General features: G+C 37.6%; 1 protein-coding gene and 1 long non-coding RNA gene across 2 annotated transcripts; both read right to left on the reverse strand.

Moving 5' to 3' along the window:
• Window positions 1-22,219: 22,219 nt before the first annotated feature.
• LOC147516233 (uncharacterized) lies at window positions 22,220-22,963 on the reverse strand. The gene is made up of 3 exons (XM_086593192.1): window positions 22,621-22,963; window positions 22,459-22,542; window positions 22,220-22,318 (listed from the first exon to the last, which is right to left on the reverse strand). The coding sequence occupies exons 1-3, from the start codon at window positions 22,876-22,878 to the stop codon at window positions 22,220-22,222; spliced, it is 441 nt and encodes a 146-aa protein (XP_086449318.1). The 5' UTR covers window positions 22,879-22,963.
• Window positions 22,964-22,994: 31 nt separating this feature from the next.
• LOC147516234 (uncharacterized) lies at window positions 22,995-23,850 on the reverse strand. The gene is made up of 3 exons (XR_015213615.1): window positions 23,739-23,850; window positions 23,208-23,565; window positions 22,995-23,130 (listed from the first exon to the last, which is right to left on the reverse strand). It is a non-coding gene; the product is annotated as an uncharacterized LOC147516234 (long non-coding RNA).
• Window positions 23,851-24,344: the final 494 nt, after the last annotated feature.

A 24,344-nucleotide genomic window follows, 5' to 3' on the forward strand; every position in this document is an offset into this window, starting at 1 on the left:
CTATATATCTCATTAGCGTTGAATAAGGACAAATTCCTTTGAACTTATAATAACATATGTACAATAATTTAATCATCTAAAGATAAATGCGCAAAACATGAGCAATGAAATGCAAAAGCAGAGTCATTTTCGAGACTTTTGGAGAGTGTCCTTAAGGTGGGTTCTCATAAGGATTTGTTAAAACACAAACTCTCTGATAGATTCACTCAAGTTTTGTTCTCTCAATTGCAGTGGGCATTTATATTTCTCACATACACGAATGACGTCCATAGGAAATTGGGGTCGATTGATCACGCTTGCCACTTACTATCACACCATCCTATTCTTAATTGAGCTAGAAGTCTTTTATTAGGAGTTACGAGGCTAGGGTGATGGTTTAGAAAGAAAAAGGAAAGGAAAATACAAAAATATGATAAGTTGAGAAATTGGGTCTTCAAGATACTCATAACTAGAGAAGAACCTCGTTTTGTTCTTTGCTTCCGAATTGTGATTCTTTAGCTCTTTGGCTCTGTAACTCCATATGATTTTAAAATTTGGGAGCTCTAACTTTTCTTTTGTTTCTGATATCGTCTCCTTTTTTATTTTGAACTTAGGGAGATTTGATTTTTGACTCCTTGGAATTTTTTGGAGTTTTGGTTTTTAGTGGGTTTTTCTTTTATTCTATTTCTTTTCTTTTCGAAGCAACTGAACTTTTGGGAGATTCAATTTTTGACTCCTTGGAATTTTTTGGAGTTTTGGTTTTTAATGGGGTTTTCTTTTATTCTCTTGCTTTTCTTTTCGAAGCAACTAATTGATCTGTTTTTGTACAAGGTTTTCTCTTCTCTTTTTCTGATATCCATCCAATTCTTAACTCGTCAGCAGGGTAAGCTTTTTATTGTGTGTTGTAATAAGTTAGGGATTTGTGGTGAAGAATAAAAAGGCTTTTAGAAAATGGTGAAGGTTTAAAAAGGGTAACTAAAGGAAAACTATTTTTTTAGGTTTTTAACGTTTATTTGGCTATATCGATCCAAAAAGAGTCTAAATTCTCTCCTAAGATATGGCGTGGTGATCAAGCAAGTGGATGTGTGGTCTTTCTATCTGGACATCCTTTGTGTCATCACTCAATAATCATTTAGATGAGGCTTTTTGACTAGATTCTCACAGGATATAAAACTTTTTTTTTTAAACAGTTAAGGGTTAGGCAGGTCCCAACCTGTATTAATTTCAACTCAAGCTCTTTGATACATCATTCCCCCAACATCTTCCTCCACTATTACATTTAGCTCATACAAAAGAGGAGGAATGCTATAAAAGGGGCCTAAACCCTTACAAGAATATATATTATCCTTAATAGTACTCGACTTTGCCAACCAGTTAGTGACTTTATTCCTCTCTCTCTATACACATGAGAGACTATCACAGATTCAAATTTCCTCATGCACATCCTGATAGATGCTACCAAATCCAAACAATACCAAGGGCATTCCTCTACCCTGTTAATCACTTGTACTGCCCTGTTGGAGTCAGATTCTACCATGCTTTTCTTACAATTCATGTATAGAGCTGCGAGTAACCCAGCTTCAATGCCTTTGAGTTCTTGAATAATGACAGATTTGAGGTTAGAATTTCCCATATAAATGATCAATGGGGCTCCCTCATAGTCTCTTAGTACCCCACCAAAAGCCTGCTCCTTATGCATTTACCGCTCCATCTGAGTTGATCTTCACAGTGTCTTCTGGTGGTTTTGACCATTGTCCTTGAATTGGTATTATTTTTTGCTTAAGCACGAGTTCGATACCAAGATAATTCATCATACTCCTGATGTCGGGCGAATCCTCCGTTTCCTTTATCACTCTCTATAGGGAGGTTCTCATCCTCTCAACAATGTCTCTCTGAAGAGTATCGACAGTATGCAAAATGTTTTTAAACTTCCTACTATTTCGTTCATTCCAAAGCCCATAGACCATTACACAGACCACAATTCTAACTATCTCGCTAGCCACAAAGTTTGATCTACTTGCCCACAAGATAAATTGCCATTCGATAGTAGATTCATGCACTACTGCTCCCCAGCCTTAGTTTAGTCTTCACTTCTGTTTATACCTTGCGAGAATAAACACAATTAAAGAAGAGGTGTTTAGAGTTTTCCTGGTGAGCATCACAGAAACAACACCTTAAGTATGTGAGAATCAACCTATCATGCGTAGCAAGACACCCTACAAACAGCTGCCAAGTAATGAATGAGTGTTTTGGCACAGTGTACTTCCCCCATATAAGTTTGTACGACGCCACTTTAGCCCTCATCTTCTTTAATGCTGACTTTGTAGAAAACTTTCCACTACTGGATGAGGTCCACACAACCAAATCTTTCCCAATATTGACATTGATGATGGTCTGCAATATGTTGGATTTCAGTTCACCATCAGGGAGCCGAGTTACTATACTATTCCACCTACCATTTGTGATTAGTAAGCTGAGTTTGGCATCATCTGGTAGCTCTTGTAGCAAGTTTCTAGCTTGATTGTTATGTATGAGAAGCTTTGAGGATATCCAAAGGTCGTGCCACATACTAGTATCCTTTCCATCTGCTATCATACACTTTATATATTTTCGGGCAGTTTTTCTATGCTTTAGAATGCATCTCCGGACCACGAAAGCATCAGTGGTATTTCCATAGACCAAAAGTGCTTTCTCCTTATATGATATTCCCAAGTCCACTTAGTCCATAAAGGTTCTTCTTTGCTTACCACCTTAAACACTAGCCCATAGTATGCAGCTTTGTTCCACACCCTCGGGTCAATAATCCTTAAACCACCCTTCTTTCTTGTGAAGTCTCAGTGTTGCATGACTTGCCTTATACATTTTAGTTTGCATAGAAACACCAGCCCATAGAAATCTATTGCATATCTTTGCCACCTTATCAAGAATACCTACTATTAAGATAAAGGTCATAGCCCAAAATATGTGAAAAGAGGAAAGGATGGATTGTATAAGCTGCAACCTTCCCGCATAAGTCAAGGACCTATTCTTCCAATTTGATATTCGAAAGTAATCCTTCCAATCGAGGAGGAAGTGTCACACCCCAATTTAATTTGCACTGGAAAAACATTATTTGTTCGACTCTTCGATCTCCAGGGGTGACGACTCTCAACTCCCAAAACCCATAAACATTTTAAATATGCGGATAATAAAACCAATAAAATTTTAACTTAAACAAAAGTCTTCTTCATGACAAAGATTCACAAATAAGATTAGGTTACAACTCTCCTTTCAATAACTCTTTAATAAAATTTACAAATGAAAATACAAAAACATTGTCTAGACTGAAATTTATATCACCTCAAGGGAAAACAAAACAAATCCACGAGATGCAATGCTAATGCAAACCACAAGAACAACCACTCTTCTTCAACACTAAACTGTCAAAACTTATCAACTATGTTCATTGAATGAACACACCCAATAAGCAAACATGCAATCGGTCGAGATTGACATTATAAAATGCTTTGGTGTGAGTAGCTCTAAACTACAACATATAATTATACATATATATACACAAACCTTACGGCGGTTAGTTCCTCCACCGAAGGTTTTAACTTTCGCGACTAATACATCATCCTTAAAATTACAATAATCTAGGCAGGTAGTTCCTCCATCGAGGCTCTTTAACTTCCAACAACTAATACAACATACCATGATAATAAAAGACATTTAGTTCCTCCACGAGGTTTTAGGTTCTAACTAAACTACTAACCAGACCCAAACATATACAATCATCTATCTATAGATATATCATTTACCAACATATTACCATAATTATATTAGTTTAGACTTTCTTTGTGTGTCCCTAAAATCACGTCGTATCTATGTCTTACCTAGTTTCCCTGGCTACCACAATCGCTACCCAAACCGAACATGTACATCCACATGCCTCCCCTTACATAATGAACCACTCGCATGCGTAACCACCACCGGCGGGATGCGCACACGGTAAATCCTCACACGGAAGCAATTATGTAAGTAATGCCACTATTCGGCATAAAATATTATGCATCTCGTTCTATTTTGCGAGCGGAATAATCAAACCACTATTCGCTCACGATTGGCCAAACACATGGGTCAATCAACATCTCATATATATACAACATCTTATATATCAACATCTTATATATCAAGCCACTATTAAATTTCACGATTGCCCAACACATGGGTCAATCAACATTTCATATATATACAACATCTTATATATCAAGCCATTATTCGCCACGATTGCCCAACACATGGGTCAATCAACATCTCATATATATACAACATCTTATATATCAACATCTTATATATCAAGCCACTATTTGGCTCACGATTGCCCAACACATGGGTCAATCAACATCTCATATATATACAACATCTTATATATCAAAATCGCCCACGCAGGTGGATCACATGAGTTGTGGTAGTCGGGTTCTAGGATTTTAGATTCGTAATTTATTGGTGTCATACATTTATGACTCATAAACGTTTCACTATATCACATGCATGTCAAATACATTATTGCACTAAGCCACAATATTTAGAAATGTCTCGAATATATCTCATAACCATTTTCATTCTTTCACGTGCCAATATATTATTGCACTAAGCCACAATCCCGTAGGCAAATATTCACCAATCATATACTACCTCATAGTAGCATCTCACATATATAATAATGGAGTGTTTATACATTTATTTCTCCCAAACATATTGCATTATATAAATATATCCCAACATATTATATAATGTCACAATATCAACGTCAAATCTTAATTAGATAATGACCACCAAATTTATACAAGCTTCCACAGCATTTTAGCATTTGATTTGTCCATACAATTTACAACATATAATGTAGCACAATTAAACAATCCACAGTCCACAGTCCACAATCAAAGCCCAATATATATAAGCTTTACACACTACTCACGTCAAATCTTAATTCGATAATGACAAACAACGTTATATGATGTTCGACAATATTTTATTATTATATTTGTCCATATTCTTAAATATGTGAAAAATAGGAAAAAGTCAACATTCCAAAGTCAAAGGTCAACGGTCAAAGTCAAAGTCTACACGTCATGGTCAAAGTCAAACTGGCATGGTCAAAGTCAAACTGGCATTTCCATGTTCGACAAGTTTAGAGTCATAGCCATGGTTCATGGCTAAGGTCAATGTGCATGGCTCATAGGCTCATGACTACGGAAACGGTTTGGACCCAACTAGTAGAGCCCAAACCTTAGAACCCGAAAAGTCTAAAACCAACTTATTTATTACACCGACCCAATTGGGATCTATATTAAGTCCTATGGACCGCCCCAAGCAATATTAAAGCGGCCCAAAACAGTTAAGTGGTTCGGTCCAAAATTGAATCTGAAACCCGCCCAAAAACTTTAAATTAAACTGGTCCATAAATTAAACAAAACAAATATAAAAGGGCCCAAACAAAACCAAAAAGAACTGGCCCAAAACTTAACATAAAACCGGCCCAAACTAAAATAGATTTTTGGGCCCAACCAAACAAATTAGACCGGCCCAAAAACTGAAACCGACCCAGGCCCAAGCCCAAGCCGTCATCTTCTCCAACTGTTTCTCTCCTCCACCACCAGCACCAAACCGACCACCCCACCTTCTACACGACCACCCAATTAAACTAAGCGGTTTTACTCCAAATGAAAAACCCCACATCTTTAATTCATGGCAAAGTCGAAGTTCCTCTCCCTCTCACCGGTAAGCACCGGTAGCGACTTCAAACCAAATCGCTACGCCATTGATGGCTTCAACCACCGACAGGCGACCCTCACACAAATCCAACCTTTAATCCGACATCACAACCTAACCTCAACCCAACCAAGCAAAACAACACAACCAATTAAACCAAACACAGCCCAACCACGGCGCCATTAACGCCTCCCACCAAGCTTTGGCAAAGACCTTACCACCCATCGAACACCACTAACCAATATCCAACACATAACCCCGACATCCAACAATCAAAAGTTCAAAGCAACAACAACTACAGCAGTTTTAAGTTCAAACAATGAACAGGACGCCTCCGTGCTCACGCAGCCATTAACGGCCTCCGAGCTTCGACAGTTCAAAAGCTCAATATCATAGTATTACAGTACAACATAATAATAAAGGTTTAAATAGAAATATTTCGATTTCTTGTTGAACTCGCGACTCCGCCATTGACGAATTTTTCCGAGTTCCAACAGTTCGAACAGTTTCAATATAAAAAATTCAGAGTTTTCAAGCTTTAACAACATGACAGAAAAATAGACAGTAACAAGGATTTTATAAAATAAAAATCCATACAATATCTACTCACTTGACGTAACCTTTTCGACCGAATCCTCCGAAGTCCGAATGTCGCCGCTCCCAACGCCTAGCCTCCATTTTTAATATTTTATTTTTCTTAGAACCCTATTCTCCAGAACAATATGTTTATATACTTGGGTCTGAAACCCAAGCCCAACACAAACTCGGGCCCAGAAATCCGGCCCGCATATCCCAAATCCAATCCAGCGAATTTTGAAAATAAATAATTAAATTAATTAATTAAATAGATAAAAACGTATTTTAAAATATAGGCGTTACAAAGGCAATCCTTTATGCTGAGTCTTGAGGAGGTAAAGGGTAGCCCAAGGTACTTAATAGGAGGAGTAACCAACTGAATACCAAGTAGGCCGACAAGAGCTAACCCATCATCCTCTGACATACTACCAGTAAGGATAGTAGTTTTCATGGCGTTGATATTTAGCCCCGTAAGAGAAGAAAAATAATCAATGGGCAGATGCTTTAACTGCTGTGATAGATGCTACTTCCCTTTTGCAAAAAAGAAGAACATCGTCTGCAAAACTCAAGTAGGTAATGGCAAGTCTTCTGCACTTTGAATGCGGGACAATACTTCTAGAGAGAAAACCTTGCTTTAATAGACCTCCCAACAGTTCCATAACCAACACAAAGAGGTAGGGAGATAGAGGATCTCCTTGCCTAGGAAATACCCATATGGGCTTCCATTTACCAAGAGAGAATAATAAGGAGAGGTGAAACACATGGATAGACATAAGAGAAACTTTGCTAGAAACTTGAACTTTTTAAGAACAAGACATAAGGTTTCCCAACTGACAGAGTCGTAAGCTTTTTGAACATCAACTTTGATTGTACTTCTCTGGGGCCCATGCTTCCTTTAGTAGCCTCTGAGAAGCTCATGAGCAAGAAGGATGTTATCTTGTATGCACCTTATAGGGATAAAGGCCGACTGATTGAGGTTAATCAACTGATCCAAGTGAGGCTTCATCCTGTTACTTAAAATCTTGGCAATGCATTTGTAAGTGACATTACAACAAGCAATCGGTCTATACTCGTTAACATGAGAAACTATGGGCTTTTTAGGAATTAAACAAATAAAAGTAGTATTTGTACCTTTATGTACTCTGTTAAGCCTGAATATAGATTGAATTGTATTTATGAAATCACTGCCCACTATGTCCCATGAGTTCTTGAAAAAGAAAGTTGTGTAACCATCTGGACTTGGAGCCTTAGCATCATCCATGGAAAAAAGGGCTTTCATAATCTCTTCATCTGTAATGTCTTTAAAGAGCAAATTTGCAGTCGCTTGATCAATCACATCTCTCATAGGAATCTCATGTAGCAATTCTTTAGTGCACACTGCTTGGGATTGGACACCCAGGAGCCTTTGGTAAAAAGAAAGGAAAGCATTTGATACTTGGGCAACCCCTTCATGTTTTACACCATACATATCTGACACTGACCAAATGTAATTTTTATTTTTCCTTTCTTTGATAGTTTGATGAAAAAAAGAGTTTCCTTTATCCCCATAATCAAGCCAGTCGTTCTCAGCCCTCGATTTTAAATCCATATACTCCATCTCTATCAAGTTACATAAACTAGCTCTAGCTATTTTTTTCCTTTTCACATAACTGAGCATCAGAGGGTTCTGTTGTAGCTCCCACTGTATACTGTTTAATTTAGCTCTAGCTGCGCTTCTGTTTTAATGTGAATGTCTGACATGTAAGTCTTTGCCCATCCACGCAATTTGTCTTTGAGAAGCTGCAGCTTATGCACCAGAATATAAAGAGGACATCCAACCACTTCAGTATCCCACACTTGCTAAACAACCGCCTTAGACTTGTTATGAATAGCCTAGAAGTTACAGAATCTAAACATAACTTTACCCCTTTCTAAGTCCATGAGATGCACCAACATAGGAGAGTGATCAGAGATGCCTTGATATAGGAATTCTGCTGAAGCATTAACAAACACACTCGACCATTCAAAATTCACAAGTACTCTGTCAATCTTTGACCACTTCCTATTTGTTCCAGAACCATAGTTAGTCCAAGTATAGTAATAGCCTGAAGCTTTTAAATCAAACAAGCCTGGCATAAATAAATGTAGAGAGGAAACTGGTTGAATTAAGATGCACTGTCACCTTATAATGGATAAATTGAGTGGTTTCATGTATCTTGTAAACCGATACAAAATTTGGATCCCATAGAATCCAAATCCTTCCATTCATATTGCTACCATAGTTGTTTCCAAACTGCCAGCTTGGTGCACATACTCTGCTGATAGCATTACTCTTTGCCTCCTTAACCTTTGTTTCCAACAGACCCACGAGACACAATTTATTTTCCAAAATGAACTTATTTATTCCAGCCGCTTTTTTGAGATCCTTTAGACCTCTTATATTCCAAGCGCAAAACTTAATCATCGAACCCATTTAATGTTTTTTTATCCCCGACCCCTTGGGTCTACCCCTTTTCTTCTTCTCATAGATATGCACTTCCTTATTCTTCTATTTTCTATAAGAGTCACATTCTTTTTCAAGTTCAACAACTCTCTTTTGAGCACGACTTTTAGCTTTTGTCACCACTTCCCTAGGAGGTTCATGATCACTGAAATATTTAATAGGGACACCTTCCGAGATATCATCTTCAATCTCCTCTTCACTCTCAGCAAGAGCTTGAAAAACATTGTGCTCATTTAGATAGTCTTCCTTTAGCCTCTACCTTTTTTTCTTGTGACTGGGTAGTAGATGCATTGTAATGTGCACTTTTGATAGCAGCTTAAGCTTGGACCTCCTCAATCTCAAGGCAAGTTTGGGTATTTCTAGCGATTCTGTGAGTAACAGGAAGTAATCTTTGTCGGGCCTCCAACTGAATTGGCATCTCTATCTGCTCTGGTGGGACATACTGCACTATCTAAAGACCAGTATTACTTATTTCCAATGACTCACCATCCTCACACTCTGCATAGTTTGAACCCCCATCTGTCATGTTGTCTTCTTGTCATGTTCTTTCCCCATGAATGGAGCAGTACTCTCATTGTTTGTAGTTTTGGCTCTCCAAACTTGCTTTGGACGGGAAGGAGAGTTTGAGTATTTATGCCCAGACAGTTTGCACCTTGTACAGGATACAGGTACCCAAGGATATTCAAGCGCGAGCTCTATAACCTCATCCCCCATTTTCACTGGTATAGGGCTCCTATAGGAAAAATCAATCGGAACCTCAACACAAATCTTGGCATAAGGACAAATCTTGGCATAAGTGAGTCTGGTTCTTGCTTTCAGTAGCCTCATCCATACTAACCGGTTTCCCAATCAAACTCGCTACATACCACAGACCATCATCAGTCCATAACTCTTTTGGCAAATCCATGACCTTAACCCAAATGGGAAGTTTTGTGATCCTATGCCTCTGAGCTTTAACTTCCCGAGTCCACTATCGAACAACAAATAATCGACCGGCAATGAAGATGGGGTCCGCTTCCAAAACTTGTTTTCTATCTTCATCCAGATTAAACTTGAAATAGAACAATTCTCTATCCGTTGATATTGTATAGTTACCTTTAATCTTCAATAACCTAGCCAGAGAGGATTTGACCAAAGGAAATGGAAGCCTTTTCTCAACAAAAAAGCCAACGACATAATCACTCCAAAACGATACTCCTTGCTCCAAAATACTAGTTGGTATTTCAGCTACTACATCAACTCAATGAGTTTCAAAACTTCTCAAAGAAGTGTTTGTATTATTGGACCCTCCTCTAAAAAGAGAGGTCCATGAGCCTTGGTTACGCAGACTAGAAGAAACATGTGTGGTGGAAGGGGGGTTTGAGGGGGAAGAAGGTAGATCAACCATTAAAATAAAATAGAGGCTAGTATCATGGAGGGATGGAGCTGATCTATCTCTTTAGAAAACAGAAAAAGGAGAGGGGATGGCGAGAAGGGATTGGTCAGGCAGGTCAAACATAACAAAAAAGGAAAGAAACCTTGAAAAAAACGGCTTGACCTGAAGGAGAAAACTAAAAATAGTCAAATCCTTAAACTGAGGTGCACCGGATAGTAGAGTTAGAGCAAGCTAAGTTACTCCCTTTCTCTAACTCAATTGTTCTAACCTTGGCCTCGGAAACTCACTGTTATATACAATCAAACGCTTATGCATGCCATTTATGAAAAGATGCGGAACTATTGTACGTATATTAGTCTAAGTACGAAGGACAAGTCCTTACTCTATTGCTATAATGAGACTTTTAGACTTTTTATTCATCATAGAAAAAGGAAACAAGACTTTTTAATACTAAACAGAAAAATATTTTTGATCTTTTTTGAATTTTTTTTTAGAAAGAAAGAAATATACTATTATATCTACTATAGAAAATGCCTAGTTTTTGCAAAATGTTATTATATTATCCCCAAATAGAAATATGTTTTGTCCTCAAAGTATGAAGAGAAAAGGAAAGCGATTACCATATAAACATGAGCAAAAATGGCATTACACTTGTATTCTGTTCTTTATGATGAAAATAGGCCACCCTCAAATAAGTTTGGGGCGTGGGTTGTTTGATATAGAACGAGAAAACATGGTTTATTATACTAAGGATAATTATTCTAATATGATTTTTTTGGGTTTTTGTGTTTTTGAAAACATATGAAGTGCAAAAATAGAGAAATGGAAAATTTTGGCACGATGTATTTGTGTTACCTTCTACTCATATACCCAATCCATACGAAAACAAAATAAAACAAGCAGACAATATTAAAATTACACTAATAGTTATAAGTGCTTAACAGAAAATAAACTGAATCAAAACATAAACTATAAACTATCTATATGGATATTAGGGAGCTGCCTAGTAAGAATCTGTGCGTGACTCTTCAAGACGTCGAGAAGATCCTTCTCCTTGACGACGGGTCCTAGCGTGTCTATCGCTATGCGGGAGCACATCTCTAATGCTCTGCAGTATTCTAGTGACACTGAACTGGAAACATTGCTGCTCTTGCTGGAAAGACTGTTGGTCCTCTCTAAGGTTCTGCTAAGCCGCTAATATTTTGCTGACCTTGCCTAAGGTGATGGATGTGCTGGTGTAGAATTCTCTGGCCCTCATGGAGGAAGTGAATTCCGTTTGAGTGACACCTTCAGTGAAGTAAACTGTCGAGTGGCACCTTTAGCGAAGTAATCCACTGGCTCGGTAGGACGTGCTTGCTATGCGGCTCTGGCGGTAGGTGGATGCTAGAGTTTTTGGATGCAGTGGGCATAGATAGGACCTATAGAAGTGTTTCTTACCTCCACTAAAGTGTCTGTAGCATCGAACCCCCAGTGGTGCATGATCCTAGTGACCAACACTGGTAGAGGGGCTGTGGACCTCTTGGGTTTGTAGAGTTGCTCCCAAACGAAGGTGGCGATGCAAAAGCTATTCTTATGTTCCTAAAGAACCTACAAGATGTGGAGTATCGACTTACCGATATCAGAAGGCTTGGCTAAGCCTATCAAGTTGAAGGTTGTCCATTGAGATACCGCCAATTGATTCCTTCGTAGCGAACTCTGAAACGCGTAGTGTGACGTGGGGTTTTTCCTACCCTCAAGAAGCGTTTTTGCCATTATCACATCGATGGTCTTGTCGTCTGGTGACTGTTCCATTTGAGTATAGACCTTTAGAGGAATCCCCAGAGCTGCACTCACTACCTCTTTAGTTAGATCAAACATGTGTCCTTCCCTGACAACCATGACGCATTCATCCTCCCCTTGTTGCATGTGGTAATAAAATGAAAGAGTGAGAGAGGGAGAATAACTTGCACCTTCCAACAAAACCAAAGATTCCCATCCTCTTCTTCTAATCTCCACCTTGAAGTGCACTTCAAACAAATCGGAATTGAAGAGGTTTTGAAAATTTTGCTTCGACACGATTTTTAAAACTCGAACCATTTAGAGTAGGGATTGATGAAATTGGGGTTTTTAGCTGGAATGGGGGTTGAAAATGGAGCAGGCTATGAAAAAATGGAGTGGTGGTGTGTATAGGTGGGTGGGCGGTCGCAAGCTTATGAGGGACGAATGCGTGCCTGGTTAGTGTGGCTAGGGGTTTGGAAGGTTGGGGACGATGATGTTGGTTGGGCGGCCGCGACCTATAGAAAGGATTGATGGCACGTGCGAGCACATGCCTTTTAAAGTTAATCGAATCTTTGGCCCAAGCCCAAATGAAATCAAGTAATTCCGATCATGTCCTTAGTGCCTTGCCAACTTCAAAAGCCGATCCATGCTTCGTTACTAGTGTCTGATTTTGACCCGTGAGGTACCAAAACAATAAGCATCGAAAATGCCATGCAAAGATATAGGATACACTCACATCCAACAGTGGGTGAAAAACAAACAAAGGAAAGAACAGGAAAGAACGAGAAGGAAATATATACAAACAAAAGAAGGAAAATTTTTAATTAATTTTTTTGGGTTTTGAAATAGTTTTGACTGAAAATTTAAAAGGTGGGTCGTTTTAAGTCAGATCCCCAAGACTTAAAGTTTTTGAAAACTTGAGTCAATCCCAACAAGATGGTTGGATTACTCTCTTCAACTGTGCTCTGTGTACAGGTGGCTGACATATAAAAACCTTGAAAACTAAATTTTCACTATGAGATTGAAAACCGGGACAAGTTGGTGTTTGACAGTTTGAGCACCAACTTTCTCTCATAGTTCGTCTCTTACGTGCGTATGCACTTTTACCTAAACCAGGGATGATTTTCGGTATATGTATCCATATCTTTAGCTGCAGTTCTCTAGGAAGTGTTTGCACATGATCATTGAAACTTATCCATCTAGTCTTGCTAGGTGGAGGGTTTTTCTTTGTTACACATGACATTTTTGAAAGCTTTTGAAGGTTTTTAGAAAGAGAGATATTGAGAAGGGGGAAAGATTTTGTGGGAAAAGAAGAATTTTGAAAATTTGTACAAGTTTGAGTCTTTTAACGTCAGATTCTCGAGACAAATAGAGAGGTGGAGACAAAAGATAGAATTAAATAGAGAATAATATCACTTTGGGTTACTTTATTTTGTTTAATTCTCGTTTGGAGATGACTCGTTTATTATTATTATTATTATTATTTTTTTTTTTTACAGTTGGTTTTCTCAACAAAAGATATCTCTAACCATATAGAGGTTTTGATAAGAAGATAAAATTATACGTGAATCCAGTATTATTTTGATTACTCTGGGGCATTTCATTTTTATATCCTCTAGTTTTGAAAACTATGGAGAGATGTTTTAAGATACTCATACTCAAAAATTGTAATTCTAAACGCTAATTTTGAAAAACAAACCATAACAGGTAATCTCAAACAACTTTCATGTCGGTTATGGGGCAAACACAATCTAGACAGACAGAGCTTCAGCTACGCGAGTTGGGGGATTTACTGCGCAAGACATGGAATGTCTTGACCCGTGCGAATAGCGAGGTGATATAGGCGACGCTTAGTAAGAAAAACTAATATCAAACTGCCCCTGGATTGCGTTTTTCTATGGGTTGGTCCGTGTAAAATCCATTGCCCATTTTGTTTTTGGAAAATCACATAACTATTGATGTATCGAGAATCTAGCATTAACAGAACAGAGAAAACAACTGTTTTGAAAAAAAAAATATAAAACAAAGAAAAAGAAAATTGTATACTCGCTCCACAGGTTCACACTTACTCAAACAACGAGTAAAACATGTTTTACAAAGAATATGCGAGATATACGTGGACTAAGGCTCCAACACTTACAACCACACACTCCAAATGGAGGGTCCAGTCACCTTATTGATGTATTCCCTTAAAAGCGAAAGGTGGAATGGAATGGAGAAGGAATATATCGGGGAAAAGTAGATTTAATCCTTGTAGATAAGATGATCATGAAAGAGTTTTTAGGGCTCCATCTTCGCTCACGTCACTTGTTGCTTCAAAGACTATGTTTATAGGTTTAGGGTTTGGAATGGCTTGTCCTGAAAACACACCTTTTTGGGTTTTGTCTTGGGCTAACAAGTTTAGAGATTGTTGCATGGATGCTAAGATTTGGGTTTGTTGTTGCATGACAGATAACATTATTTCGGTGGGCTTATCTGTTGGGATACTAGTTGATGGTGTAATGGGAACTAGGTCTCTTTGGTTGTTGATAGGTGGGTTTTGGTAGTTCTGGTTTAACTGGGATAGAAGCAATGCTCTATTCTGATTGATATAGGTACCTTGTCCTTGTCTGAATGTGTTTGGTGGTTTGTGGAAACCTGGAGGCGGTTGGGTTTGTGGAATATTAGTCCATGCAAAGTTTGGTACATTGAAAGCACATATTTCTTCCTTTTGAATTGATGATAGGTTTGTGTCAAAGGACAGGTGGCATCTATATGATTTAAGTTTAAACATAAATTACATGGTGAGGTATTTATGTTCATGACAGGATGAGGGTTTTGGTCTTTTCGTTTGGTTGTGAGGGCATCTACCTTCTTTGTGAGGGTTTCGATTAAAGTTTTGATTTCAGAATCTGCTTTCACCTAAAAAATACCACTTGTCTTAGATGTACTGGGTTGGGCTGTTCTGGAATTGTTTATATTGCCCCAATGGGTACTCTTTTCAACTTAGTTTTCAAGAAAGGTTAAGGCTTCGGTTGCACCTCTATCCAAAAAATTACCATTACTCATGATGTTGAGGGTTACTTTGTGTTATTGGAGAAGACTTTTGAAGAAACATTGGACAAGAGTGAATTTTTCTAGTTTATGGACTTGAATGGAGTAGGTCAGAGAATCTTTCCCATGCTTCGGAAAATGTCTTACTCGGACTCTGTCTGAAGAACTGAATATTTCTTCTTATCTCTTCTGTTTTTTTTGGCGGAAAATACTTCTTCATGAAGGAGAACACAACCTTTTCCCATGTATCGAAAGAATTGGGTTTCTGAGAAAGAAGCAAAATGTGACTCTTACCAGCTAGAGTGAAAGGAAACACTCATAGCTTTACTTGATTGTCGGTGACGCCCGTATGGTGGAAAATATTACATACTTCATGTATCCGGCATAGGTGTTCGTACGGTAACTCGTGTTCAAACCCGTGGAATATGGGTAGAAGATTGAACATGTTTGATGGAATGCGGAAGTCACTCGTGAGCGGTGTGAGTCGTATATAAGATGGAGGCCCATCTTGCAACGGTGTCTAGAAGTTGGAGAGAGGCTCTTCAGTTTGCACTACTTCGTTGGCCATCTTAGTAGGTGGAGGATGAGAGATTAGAGATTGTCTAGGATGACGTGCTCTCCTATGTGAGTAAGTTTTATTCTCTGTAATACTTGTAGTGCCTGAACGCAATATCATGCACTTTTAACAAGAAAGCAAAACTATCCTAACATGTGCAAACGATGCAAAGTATGCTCAAGCAATCGAAATTTGTTTTTGCAAGTATGGAGTTTTGAAAACTTTGCTTGGTCTATAATTTACTATGCCCTGTTCAAAGGAACAATTGGGCACAAGATTCGGATGGCTCTACTACACGTCTCAGAAGAGTAGGCAGTCACTTCACCAAGTGGTGTGCTACCAAGAATCTCACTCACATTGAATCTAGGGAGGGGAGTTAGGAAGGTAGTTGGTCCTTTGGAATCTGGTAACTGATTACTCTAAATCCTCGTAGCTATATTTTTATCTTTTTCTGGAGGAGTGTGACTACTTTGGGCTCTAGTTGATTGATTTTAATTTATTTTTTTGGTCTAGGGCTTCAAAAATCCAAGCAACGTCCGATTTATCTACATTGGGGCATTACTTCCCAATGGTTGTTATGTGGCTCGGGTTCAGCTTTATGCGTGAATGTAAATTGTTGTGCGAAAATTAAAATTCAAACAATCACGTAAGCTTGCTTGAACACACAAGGTATCCTCTTACATGGGCTTCGAGGAGGTTTAGAATTTGCCTCTCAAGACGTGCTTACACGCTGCTTGAGGAGAAGGTGACGTTAGTTGGCGCGTGATCTAAGAATCAGTCCCAACCATTCGAGCGTTTCTTGTTTTAGTTACAAAAAAGGTTCACTGGAAAAGCTCTGGATTGTGGGCTTTTTAATAATTAAATAACTTTGCCTTCAAGGGCCCAAAACACAAAAGTAAACTAACACTAATAATAAATCTAATAGATTAACTAAACTAGATAGATTACCTAGATTAACTAGAGATAAACGTAATTAGAGTGTTGATTACCAAGTTGATTCAAAGTGCGAGAGCGAATTATTCACGACTCGCCTTGCACACTTGAACTTCCCAAGGCAATGAAAACTCTAACTCTGGGTAAGTCTCAATTTCAACCAAGTGTTCCACTCATATCAATCTAAATAACTCATCAAAAACTCATTTTTTTCTATTTTTTTCCATTTTCTTTTTCTTTTTCTTTATATCTATCTATTACAAACAAGTCCACTGATTTATACTACTCAATTACAAAATCCGAGTTTCACAGTACAACCACACACGAAAAACAACTGAACTGTGACAAAATCAGGTATCACTGTGTGGAGGTAGCTAGGCGGTCGCGCTCCGAGTAGGATGCGATCACGCGTTTGGTTTTGTCAAAGTTGCTCCGTCCACCAGTTGCAGCTTCAAATCCTTTCCAGCATGTTGATCTTGAACTTGGATTTGCAAAAAAGTAAATCAGTAATGAAAAATAACAAAATAAATCAACGAAAATTAGAAAAATAAGAAGTGAAAAGGTGAGAGTGATGCTTCCCTCCTTAGATGCTTAACCAAGCATCCTTGCTCCTTCAATCCATGACTGCGGCGCCATTTGAAGTTGGTTTGTGGTTAAGTATTTCAAAGTTGTTGAGTGTGAGGTTCAACATAAATTGTTTGGAGCTTGAATGGTTGGGAGTTTTAGAAGGAAGGAATGTAGATTCTATTAGTTTTAGAACTTGTGTTGGTTAACTCTATTGTATTGAAAAAGCTTGAAAAGTCTAAGCTGTTTAAGTGATTTGAAACATAACTTGGAAGAAATGAAATGATTGCTTGAAAGAAAGAACAACAATGTAATGAAAAGATTGATTGATTGAGAACAAAAAGTAAAGAACTTGATTGAAACTGAAAATGAAGAACAAAATGTAAATGACTAGAAAATAAATCCTACATGACACTAGAATAAGTCTAGGTGCCTTCTCTCTCCCTAACTTTTGGTTCTTATACCCCTTCTTTTACAAAAGACTTATTTGCCCTTTTCCTCTCTAATCAAGACAGCTCTCATGTTGTTTTATGCTTTTGCTTTTTCTTTTCTTCTTGATCGAGCTAGGTTTAGAGAAAGCTTTCTTTTGTGTCAAGGAAATCTATCTCTGGTCTTCTGAGTTAAGGACTTGACTTTCAGCTCTCTGGTTTGGAGTTCTTGACTTTTGACTTTGACTTTTTCAACACTTTTTCATAGCAGCTTCGAGTTTTCATAATAAGCGTAAATAAAGCTCTTTTTGGTGGACTACACCATAATAGGCTATTTGCAACGGCAAAAAAGCGTTGCTAATAATTTTTGCAACGCTTTTTAAGCGTTGAAAATATGGCGTCGGTAAAGTGTTGGAAATATTTGCAACGCTTAAAAAGCGTTACAAAAAAAAATTTCCAACGCTTAAAAAGCGTTGCAAACAGAAATTTCACAAACGCTTTTTAAGCGTTGGTAATTTGTTAAAATTTTTACCAACGGTTTGTAACCGTTGCAAAGTTGTTAGTTAATTTTAAAAAAAATAATTTAAAATTCATTTGTAACGGTTATAAACCGTTGCTGATGGGTTGCTAATAAAAAAAAAAATTCTCATATTTTGTAGCGAGACCATCTAAACCTACAATAACCAATGAATACAAGAATCCAATGAATACAAGAATGGTTTAGACAAATATATATATAGCTACAAACTCACTCCAAACTGAAGCAAACAAAATTAAGGACAGAAAGCAAACTTCCCACGAAACAAACCACCCTTGCTTTCAAAATCTTCCTTTCACTCTAGGAAGTCCTTGGCATCTTCAAACCCAAAAGCTCAACGCCTTCAAGATTCCCCTTCCACGCCACGAAACCTGCCCGCCACGCCCGCCAACCCATCGCTCTAGCGTAGCATCTCCTTGTGCACTCTCATTTTGGATTATCAATACAATGAATAGCCATTAGAAAATAACAATGTAAAAAAAATTAAAAACACCGTGACTACCAATGATGGCACGATTGGAATGAAAAAGAAATAAATGTATTTGAACAACCTGAACTCTTGGGATATGAAGACGAACTTTTGGCCGAAAGTGTAACATGTTTGATAGATAACACTACAAATGCCATACAACTAGCTGGAGAAAACCTTACCTTTGGGTTCTTCACGGTCTCGTCCCACACTTAGAATTAGGCAAAATTTTGCCTCTGTTGTCGCATTTATAGCATTTATCCGAGACATTTGCAATCACGACCAATGTAGGTAAAAAGAAACCGAACAAAGCAACATGGGAAAGAACATTGAATACCTTAACAACAGTAGGTTCCCATACAAAGTTGGCAAACATATTTTGGTATTAAACGACTTCGGCTAGTCGACCTTTTATGAGAAAAGAGCATAGCATCAACACTAAGGGGTTCTTACTAAACTAGTCCAAACTCTGGGTGACTCAAGAATTTGAACATCATGAAAGCAATTAGAGGCCCGGGCTTGTCACTTATGAGAGGAAAAACAAATTAGGGCAACAATCAATATCGATATCGCCTACAAATCGATTTCCGGACGAGAACGGGCAAAAAAAAATATTCAAAAGCGAAAGAGTTTCAAGGATCACCGGAAGCCGGATCCAAAAGAATTAACAACAAATATGTCAAGAGGTTTTCCCCGCAATATATTAATACGGGATTAACAAGGAAGTCTAACAAAGACAACATCAAAAGAAACACTTCACTACTAACAAAACCAGTCCGGAAAGACCAGTTCACTTTTAAGATTAACATGGTGCCAATAGGCATAATTAACAAAAGAAAGAGGGAAGTGAAAAAAGAATAAATACCTTGAGGCGTTTAGCTGCATCAATGAAGACAAATTCGATGGAGAAAAAGAAATGGATCACAGTTTTTCTAAAACAATTATTGTATAGATGCCGAGAGAGTGTGTTAGTAATGGCAACCTTAATAATGGATGCACCTGCTTGAAATGCAGATGAAGCTATCATTAGTCTAGGCCATATGATGTCGATGTTAGATAGCAGTTGACCCTCGTCTGATCCACTACACTCACAATAAACAAGGAAGTCATCAATATACCTACTAAACTGCATGGGAAAGTAGACATGCATGATAAACGATTCCTACATTTGAAAGCTCTCTAATATTCGCCAAGACACGCACTTGTTTGCGTGTCCTTTCATAAAATTGTACAAATAACCTTCTTTCCTGATAACAACTTCATAAACTACTTATTACAATGGTCGACACATCACACATGTCTGCAATCCCAATATGAGAGAGACTGATAAGCCAAAAGAATGAGGTAACAAAATAAAAGAATGAGGGATTATCATTTTCGTAATAAGGTAAGAGTATAAACAATTATGCCAGTTTTTAAGAGCTAAAAACATAAAATGAAGATGGAGCTCAGGTACTCTTTGACGGTCATAATGAGTATGTTACTATCTAAGTCTTCTTTGCAAATTGGAAGAAAGTGAATTGAACTTTACAAATCAACATCACCTGACTTAATATTGGTATAGCTGGTCCTGGAAGCATTGCTGAAAAGGGGTATGCAAAACTCATTAGTACACAAAAAATTAATAATGCACCAACTAATTGTACCTTTCCACCCCTTTAAAAGCTCAACAAAGGAGAACAACACAGTCTTTGCTTATGGTGCTCGATATCCGACTTATATAAAAGCAAAGTTTCACTTGTATCAATAAACCCCAGGAACAAAATGGAATATACATTTCAGTTCGTTCCGAAGCATTGAATTTGAATAATGATCTCTACTTAATCGTGAATGCCTCGCCTAAGTGTAATACTAACTACGATCTAAGTTTCAGATATACCTCCAGCCAGACATCCCAAAGAAGCAAGTCCAAGGGCTTCTAGAATACCAATTAGCACAAAAGAAGATTTGGGAAGGGATAGCATTTCCTTCGCCACGAAGTCCAAAGACAATATCTTGCGAACAAGATGGAAAAGTATATACCAACATACCTGCATATAAGAAGTAAAACATTAGTGAAAGGGCAGTGCAACATTTATCTTAACCAACATTCCAATTCCCACCTTGATACAAATACACTTTGTACAATCTAGTGTCTATGAAACCAAATACACTCAAACTTAATTTTCACAACCAAAGAAAAAAATACCCAAGTCCCAAAACTTAAACAAATCTCATGAGCACAAATATACATTGGTGCACAAACAATTTTACACTACAATAAAAAACAACGTAAAAAAGAGTTACCCGAATGTGGTGAATTGAGCAAGAAAGAAAGGGTACTCCTTCATAGGAACAAGAGCAAGTTTATATAAAACTCAATTCACGACAGAGAAAACAACGGTAATTGCAGAACCAACAATGACTGGTCCCTTAATACTCTCACTACTAACTCCTCCTCCTGATTCTTTTGATGATGATAAACATTCAACTCTTTTACTATGAAATGTATTCCTTCTACTATAAACAGTAAATGGTTTATTAAATGGTGTGGTTAGAGAGAGTTTTGAGCTGAAGTTCTGAGGTGGTTTGATTGAGATGAGTGGAAAGTGTGAGTTGTTATGAAAAATGGAGTTGTTATTTATATGCAAGTGTTTATGAGAAGGAGGGAGAAGGAGAGATAGTGAAGTAGAAATTGCCATGAGAGTAACGTTGTTTGTGGTGCTTTTTTTGAGTCTGTGTTTAGAAGCTGTCTTAGGGTGTGTTTGTTATGATGGAAACACTATGGAAAGGAAAGAAGCTTAAACTAGCACCAACAGTATATTGCTTCAGTATAGGAAACAACCACACATTGGCTTTAGATGTTTAGAGTTACCTGTTTGGAGTGCGGGGAGTAAACAAGTAAATTCATTTGGGACTCGCAAAAGAAACTTTGCGGGGGCTGAAAGTCACTCCTCAGATTTCACCCTATCTACAAGTTCTCTCATAAACCCTTAGCCTATCGTCCCATCTACAAACACAGTTTTCGCAAGAGATTTTCGAATGCAAGCATGACTGGTTTTTGAAAAAAGAAGGGGGTGATATTATTAGAGATGATGACTTCGAGGAAGACATATATATTGATATACAAGAATGTTGAAAGATAACGAGAATATCCCGACTTAACGAGAATATCAGATGTTCAATATTGATTTTTCTAATATATATGTCCACTAATCTTTACAAACTATTTTGCATTTTCCTTGATATCAAAATACCATACTATATAACCTATATGTCGGTAAAATATATAGAAAATCAAGGGTTTGATATTTATCACTTTGTTTCAACAAAGTGCATTCTTGAAATCTGAAATTGCACCATAGATCTCTAAATCTATCAAAATAATGAAATGGATGAACTTAAAATGGTATCATCACATGTAGTTGGCTAAATGCAAAACAATAGTGAAATTTAAAGGATGTGAGGAACTGAGGAAGTGATAAACCATGATGAGACAAAAGAGTAAGTGAAAGAAAAGGTACCTTGTGGAAGTTAAAGACCAAATCTAGCTCACAGAAGTAGTTGCTGAAGAAATGATCCAAAATCTCGACAAATAAATCTAACTCAAATTGAACGATCTAAAGCTTCAAGAGTTGGAAATGCATCCTTAAAGTCAGAAAAACTCCCATCGTAATCATAATCCTCATTAACCAAACTCAGATACGACCATTTTCAGTAGCAATCTGCCGAGGTCGACTATGTGAACACGAGTCCTTGGCGGTACTCACACCAGATTCGAAATGAAATCCATTCTCAACTTCTCAGGATTTTGAGAATTCCCCGATGGAAAAACCAATCCCCATCAAGTCGTTCATTGTTGCTAAATCCAAATAGAGATCCTTCAAAACTTTCCTACATTGTCCCGTCAACCTTCAAAATATAAGATTCAATGTAACAACAACAACAACATTTTATAACACTACTCTAACAACTACACTAACAATGCAAGCAAGAACAACTACAGGGTCCAAAGCAAAAGGTCAATGACTCACCTGAACTACATTGTTTGTAGTCACTGTTGCAGATGGTGGTGGTGTTTCTGGGATGACCCAAGAATCAAAAATGTTGTCCACTTTCTGCAAAAAGGGAATAAATTATAAATAACAGGTCAAGTAATTTATTATTTCACAGTAAAATATAACAAAATTCTCGACCTTTATTTCAAAATCTAGAGTTTCAGATACAGCATCTTTAAATTCCCAATCATCATCTTCATCAATATTTTCAACCTTGATCTCTTCATTAAAACCAGGCCAAGATCCATTCTTTACATTAGAAACACTATTAATGACCAAGTCAGATTGTAATTCTTCTTCTATATCACCAAATAATGATAAGGGTAAAGCTCCTTTAGGTTTCTCCCATGTGTTCTCGAATTGAAGAGAGTTTTTAGGTTGTGAAAAAGTGTCCATGAAATCACCCCAATCCTCTCCCTCAGTATTTCGTTTGGAATTTTGAACGAAATCTCCGAAAATTTCGTCGTCTTCTTCTTCTTCTTCTTTTTTACGCCATTGGCCAAAGCGTAAGAGGAAAAAGAGATACGGGCTGTTTTTTCAGTTAGATTTCGCGCTTTGATTACGTAGTTGCTCATTATCAGTAATGTCAACACACATGGAGAAGAAGAGTCCAGCATATCTCCGGTAGATAACCTTGTGTGTGCGAAACTAGCAAGGTCATGACATGAATTAATAAATAATAAACAATAATAAAAATTGAAAGTAATAAGTCGATAGAAAGAAACCTCGACAAAGTTTGTGAACTTGGGATCGCGATTAACAACTAGACGATGAACCTCGTATTCGACTTTGTGCTTTTCAGAAAGAGGAGGAGGGGTTGAAGGACAGAAAGAGGGACAAGGGTCGACGACGATTTATCAAAAAATAAAGTCATACCTGGCCCCGTTTTGATCTGATGCCAAAATCTCAGCAACCATAGCTTTCTTCGCATCCATCGCCATAATAACCAACAAGATTCTTGGCACATTTCTCAAATTTGAAATTCTAGAAGTAGAAATCAAACCCCCAAAAGTGCAATCAAAGCAACAAAGATCATAGATGAATTCAGCCCTAACCCCTCTTCAACTCAAAACTTTTTTTACCCTAAAAAACATAATAGGAAGATGGGCACTCTTGATTGGGGTTAGATTTTTCTCTTACTATTTAGGAGAGAAATCGAGAGAATTTGAGAGAGGGAGGAAGGTGCAACGGCTCTGACAAGTGAGTGAGAGCTTGAACAATAAAAATGAACAAATAAACTAACGAAAAGTTCTTACCTTGAGAACTGAAAAGTTAGGAAGAAAGGACGGAGCTTGAGCAAATTTGAACAAATCCACTATTTTTCAGGATCTGAAAGTGCAAGTAAAGCAAGGATAAGGTGCAGTCGAACTTTCATCTCTTTCAATCCATACCGATGAGAATAATCATACCCGACTTCCTCCAAAATTAACCACCAAAACGGTTTATTGAATGGCCAACATAGAGTAAAACCAAGAAACCCTATTTCTCATATACTAAACCCCCTAACCCTAGGTTTAGAAATTATAAAATAGAACTAAAAAGGGGTGGTAAAATTGCATATTGTGGCTTCCAAACCCCGTCTCTCTTTCTCCATTTCATCGTGCTCTATAATCTATATGGTGGTTCTGGTACACAAGTGTGTTTTCTTTCAGTAATGGTCTAATGGAACTGTAGAATGAAGGTTTCTCTTTGTTGAAAAGGACATAAAGATAAGAAAACCCTAACATAACCCAGCGGCTGTGAGAGAGAAAGAGAGGTTTTCTATTTTGACATACCGACGACGATTTCTTTTTTGTTTCTCTATTTTTGAAATTTCGAAGTTGTTTTGGTTTTTTGGATTTGTAACACTTCTCCAACGCTTT

Source organism: Coptis chinensis, chromosome 2, assembly GCF_015680905.1.
Source record: "Coptis chinensis isolate HL-2020 chromosome 2, ASM1568090v1, whole genome shotgun sequence".
NCBI lineage: Eukaryota > Viridiplantae > Streptophyta > Magnoliopsida > Ranunculales > Ranunculaceae > Coptis > Coptis chinensis.

What these genes read in the sequence shown, in the direction of transcription:
- LOC147516233 (XM_086593192.1), bottom strand. Translation starts at nt 22,878, where the DNA reads ATGGACACTTTTTCACAACCTAAAAACTCTCTTCAATTCGAGAACACA. An exon ending in CTCTAGATTTTGAAATAAAG is followed by an intron (nt 22,543 to 22,620) that starts GTCGAGAATTTT and finishes CCCTTTTTGCAG; the next exon opens with AAAGTGGACAACATTTTTGA. An exon ending in CTACAAACAATGTAGTTCAG is followed by an intron (nt 22,319 to 22,458) that starts GTGAGTCATTGA and finishes GGGACAATGTAG; the next exon opens with GAAAGTTTTGAAGGATCTCT.